General features: G+C 40.3%; 1 protein-coding gene across 1 annotated transcript in view; it reads right to left on the bottom strand.

Moving 5' to 3' along the window:
- Grk4 (G protein-coupled receptor kinase 4) overlaps positions 1–4463 on the bottom strand; it is a 104051-nt gene that overhangs the window by 63650 nt on the left and 35938 nt on the right. The window contains exon 5 of the mRNA XM_021210771.1: positions 2869–2975. Coding sequence (XP_021066430.1) covers positions 2869–2975 — 107 coding nt within the window. The remainder of the gene's footprint in view (positions 1–2868; positions 2976–4463) is intronic.

Raw genomic sequence — 4463 nt, 5'->3', positions numbered from 1 at the left:
CTTACCCACTGAGCCATCTCACCAGCCCCCCTCCTAACACTGTTATTCTTTTCTTAGCTTGTTGGTTTAAAGGCATTAGAATCCCAAAATGGCCAGGAGGAAGTCTAAGCTTCCGGTTCGATGCAATGTTTGTTGTATCTCCTGGTAGGTACTCTCCCCTCTCTGGAACCAAAGTTTCTAGGCTAGTAAGAACTTAAAGTCACAGGAACAGGAAGCAAAATTTTTCCTAATGACTCACTAGGGGTGATAGTGGGTAGAACTATTTCCTCTTCTAATTTATGATTCCTGGACCCATGGATCCTGGCTCTACCACATATGGGATACTGATTTAAAGCATAAACCACCTTCTGGAAAAACTTAGCCCAGCACTCCAGGCTGCTGCTTTCTAATTGACTCTGAAACTGTATCTTCAAAAGACCATTCCAACTTTCTGTCAGGACAGCTGCTTCAGGATGGTGGGGAACATGGTAAGACCAGTGGTTTCCACAATTGTGGGATCACTGTCTCACTTCTTTGGCAAGTGAAGTGAGTTCCTTGGTCAGAAGCAATACTGTGTGGAATACCACAGTGGTGGATAAGGCAGTCTGTAAATCCACAGACAGTAGTTTTCACAGAACCAATACAGACAGGAAAAGCAAATCCCTAACCAGAATAAGTATCTACCCAAGTAAGGACAAGTTATCATTTTCACAGAGGAAGTGTACAATGTAGTCATCCTGCAGTCAGATCCCTGGCTGATCCATCACCATGGGGAATGGTGTCATATCTCTGGTAGATTTGGCACTTAGCAGCAGCTGTACTCAGGTCAGATTTGGTAGGTGGAAGACCATTTTGTTGAGCCCATGCATAACCTCCATTTCTGTCACTATGGCCACTTTGTTTTTGAACAATGACAGGTATGGCTGGGGAAAGAGACTGGCTGTCCACAGAATAGACAATCTTAACTATTTGATTACTGAACCCTTCCTCTGTTTAAGCATTTACATGGGACAAAAGTATTTTATATTCTTTGCCCATTTGGAAAGAGCCACATACTTCTTCCCCAAATGTCTTTCTCACCAATTTCCCAATCATGCCCAAAATCTCTAAGTCTAGTCAATCCATTGGCTACAGCCCATCAATTAGTGAACAATCACATAAATGGCCATGTCTCCTTTCAAACAAAATGTATGAGCATGTATACTGCCCAAAGTTCTGCCCACTGAGATTTCCCTTTGCCAGTATCGTTCAGGGTTGTCCCAGAGAGGGGGTTAATGATGCAGCTGTCTATTTCTAGGTGGTGCCTGCATAACATGTAGAACCATCAGTAAACCAGGTCTTAGTCTTCTCTCTCGGTCAACTGATCATAGGGCACACCACATGAGACTAAAGGTGCATGTTTGAAAGCAGACAGAATTACAATGGGACTAGAAAGCACAGGCATTTGGGCAACTTCTTCATGTAATGTGCTTGTGCCTTCAGGACCTGCCTGGGTCCAACATATATATACTACTTCCATTTGATAATCAATTCTAACCTGGCAGTGGCATCACATGCCTTTACTCCCAGTACTCAGGAGGCAGAGACAGGAAGACCTCTGAGTCTAAAGTCAGCATAGTCTACAGAATGAGTTCCAAGACAGCCAGGGCTACACAGAGAAACCCTGGGAGTTGCGGTGGGGGGATAATGGAACACTGTTGTGTACATCCTACTTTATAGACTAGGGATCAGATAATACTCAACTCACAATGGAAACTCTTGCACATGCTTTCCTTCCCTCCAAGCTCCCTCTAAATTGCATTCAGAGCAAGTTTTTGTATTGTTTTCTGTTTTTATTTTTGTTCTGTATTACTGGGTTTTATTGTTGTTTGCTCTTTTGGAGATGGGGACTTTTAAAAGATTTATTCATTTTTATCTGTGTTTTGCCTACATTTATGGTTGTGTAAACATGCCTGGTCCCCTGGAACTGGAGTTATAAACAGTTGTGAGCTACCAGTTAGTGCTCTTAATCAGTAAGCCATCTCTCCAGCCCCCAGAGACAGGGTCTTGATCTGTAGTCAAAGTCTGCCTCAAACCATGACCCTCGGCCACTACTGCCTTCATGGGCATGTCGTACCATATCTGACCAGAGAGATCTTTGAAAACTACAATGAAACTGTCATTTAAATATTCTCTGAGCTCAAGACAAGCTTTTCCACATTTCTCTGGCCTTAGTTTCCTTTCTGTGACAGAAGTGACTGTCCACACAGCTACATAAAGCACCACCTCCTTATTACCAGATTACCTCGGAAACCGCTTCCTTCCTATGTTCATAAGGAAGCTGAACTTAGTCAAAATGGACTACTTCCCTGTCCATAGCCAGAGGAAAATATTTTGAGCAAATGCTTAGGTCTAGAAAAATATTTTAGACTCTTCTCAAGCTAGACACAAACATATGGAAAGCAAACGAGAGATAGCCCAGAGTTATGATAGGAATGTTATGATATTTGCCTTGACACCATGACCCTGTTCAGTACAACCTTTATGTACATGCGATCATTAATCTTCACTTAACCATTTCTACACAAAATTAGTGAAGGGGATCATTTTAATTGAAATGCAAATAACTATGCAGATAAGATTTCAACTCATATAAAATAAACAAAACACAACAAACTTCCTGTCGCCTTTTGTCTTGGGGTTACCAACAGATAATACATAAACAAGCCACATGTAGAAAAAGACACATGCTTTTACCATCCTAGAGTCTCAGAAGTAGGGGTAGAAGGATCAGAAATTCAAGGTCAACTTTAGCTTACTGAGTGAGTCTGGAGCCTGCCTAGGCTCCAGACCTATGTCAACACACCCAAACACCCATAATAGGTGCAAGACTGAGCAACGAACACTTACCCAGCACATTCTTCGAAAACATTTTCAGAGGGAGAATTCTGCTTCAGATTCCATTTACACTGTTTCACAAAAGCTGGAGGTATCTCTGGTAAGGGAACTTCTGACTTCTGAATATTGCACAAACCAAATATATATCAATTAGTGCTTTCGTAGTTTACCAGTCATACAAAGAACCCAATGCCTACAATACATTTTTTAAAGTATATGAAATAATAAGTCAAAGTATCATCCAGTACCACACTCCAGCACTCAACCTATTTTCTGCTTTTTAAGCCGGTTCTTACAAACTCAAAACATGTACACAACAGAAAACAGGACATCTTTGATCTCTTTGAGATCCTGTTTTATCCAAAAGGTAATAATAGCAATGCTGGGGATGTGGCTGATAAGTAAAGTGTTTATCTAGCATATAAACAGGCTTAGTTCTCGGCACTGAGCAAGCCTAGCATGAAAAACACCCCAAGTCTATGAGGGATGGCTAGCTGGATAGATATAAAAAGGAAAAAAAGACTATTATTGTTGTTATTATATGGGTGTTTTGCTTGCATGTATGGGTACCACATGTGTGTAATACCAACAGAATGCATCAGACCCCCTCAATGGAGTTATAGGCAGTTGAGTCATCATGTAGGTACTGAGAGTTGAACCCAGGTTCTCTAGAACAGAACCAGTGCTCTTAACCACTGAGCCACCATTCCAGCCCAAGAAAAAACTTTAAAAAGACATTCCTGGGCCAAGGACATAGCTCGATGGTATAATATTTGCCTTGAGTTCAATCCCTAGCAGTGAAAATTAATTAATTTTTTAAAATTACAAAATTGACTGATTCTAATTCTACAACATGGATAATCATTAAAAACATTATAATGAATAAAATAAACCAGTCTCAAAAGAGTTAGCTTCACTTATGGATATATATGTGGGCAGTAAATCTGAAAATGTTAGAAAGTAGAAGATTAATTGGTACATGTGGGAGAGAAAGGACATTAAACTGCTGTCAGTGTTTTCTTTTTGCAAGACAAAAACGTTTTAGAGCAACAGAAAACAAGGTTACTTGGCATCATCAGAACCAAACTCTCCCACCACAGCAAGTCCTGGATATACCATCACACCAGAAAAGTAGGACATGGATNTAAAGTCACTTCTCATGATGATGATGGAGGACTTTAAGAAGGAAATATTGGAAATCACAGGTAAACAGATAGAAGACTTTAAAGTGGAAACACAAAAATCCCTTAAAGAGTTACGGGAAAACACTGCCAAATGCTACCAAAAGGAAAGAATCTAAAAATCCAAGTAGAAACAATAAAGAAAACCCAAAGGGAGACAACTCTGGAGATTGAAACCCTAGGAAAGAAATCAGGAATGATAGATGCAAGCATCAGCAACAGAATACAGAGATGGAAGAGAGAATCTCAGGTGCAGAAGATTCCATAGGGAACATGGACACAACAATCAAAGAAAATGCAAAATGCGAAAAGATCCTAACTCAAAACCTCCAGGAAATCCAGGACACAATAAGAAGACCAAACCTACAGATAATAGGAGTAGATGAGAATGAAGATTATCAACTTAAAGGGCCAGCAAATATCTTC

This window comes from Mus pahari, chromosome 13 (genome assembly GCF_900095145.1).
Source record: "Mus pahari chromosome 13, PAHARI_EIJ_v1.1, whole genome shotgun sequence".
In the NCBI taxonomy this organism is placed as follows: Eukaryota; Metazoa; Chordata; class Mammalia; order Rodentia; family Muridae; genus Mus; species Mus pahari.
This window is presented reverse-complemented; position numbering and strand designations above follow the sequence as displayed.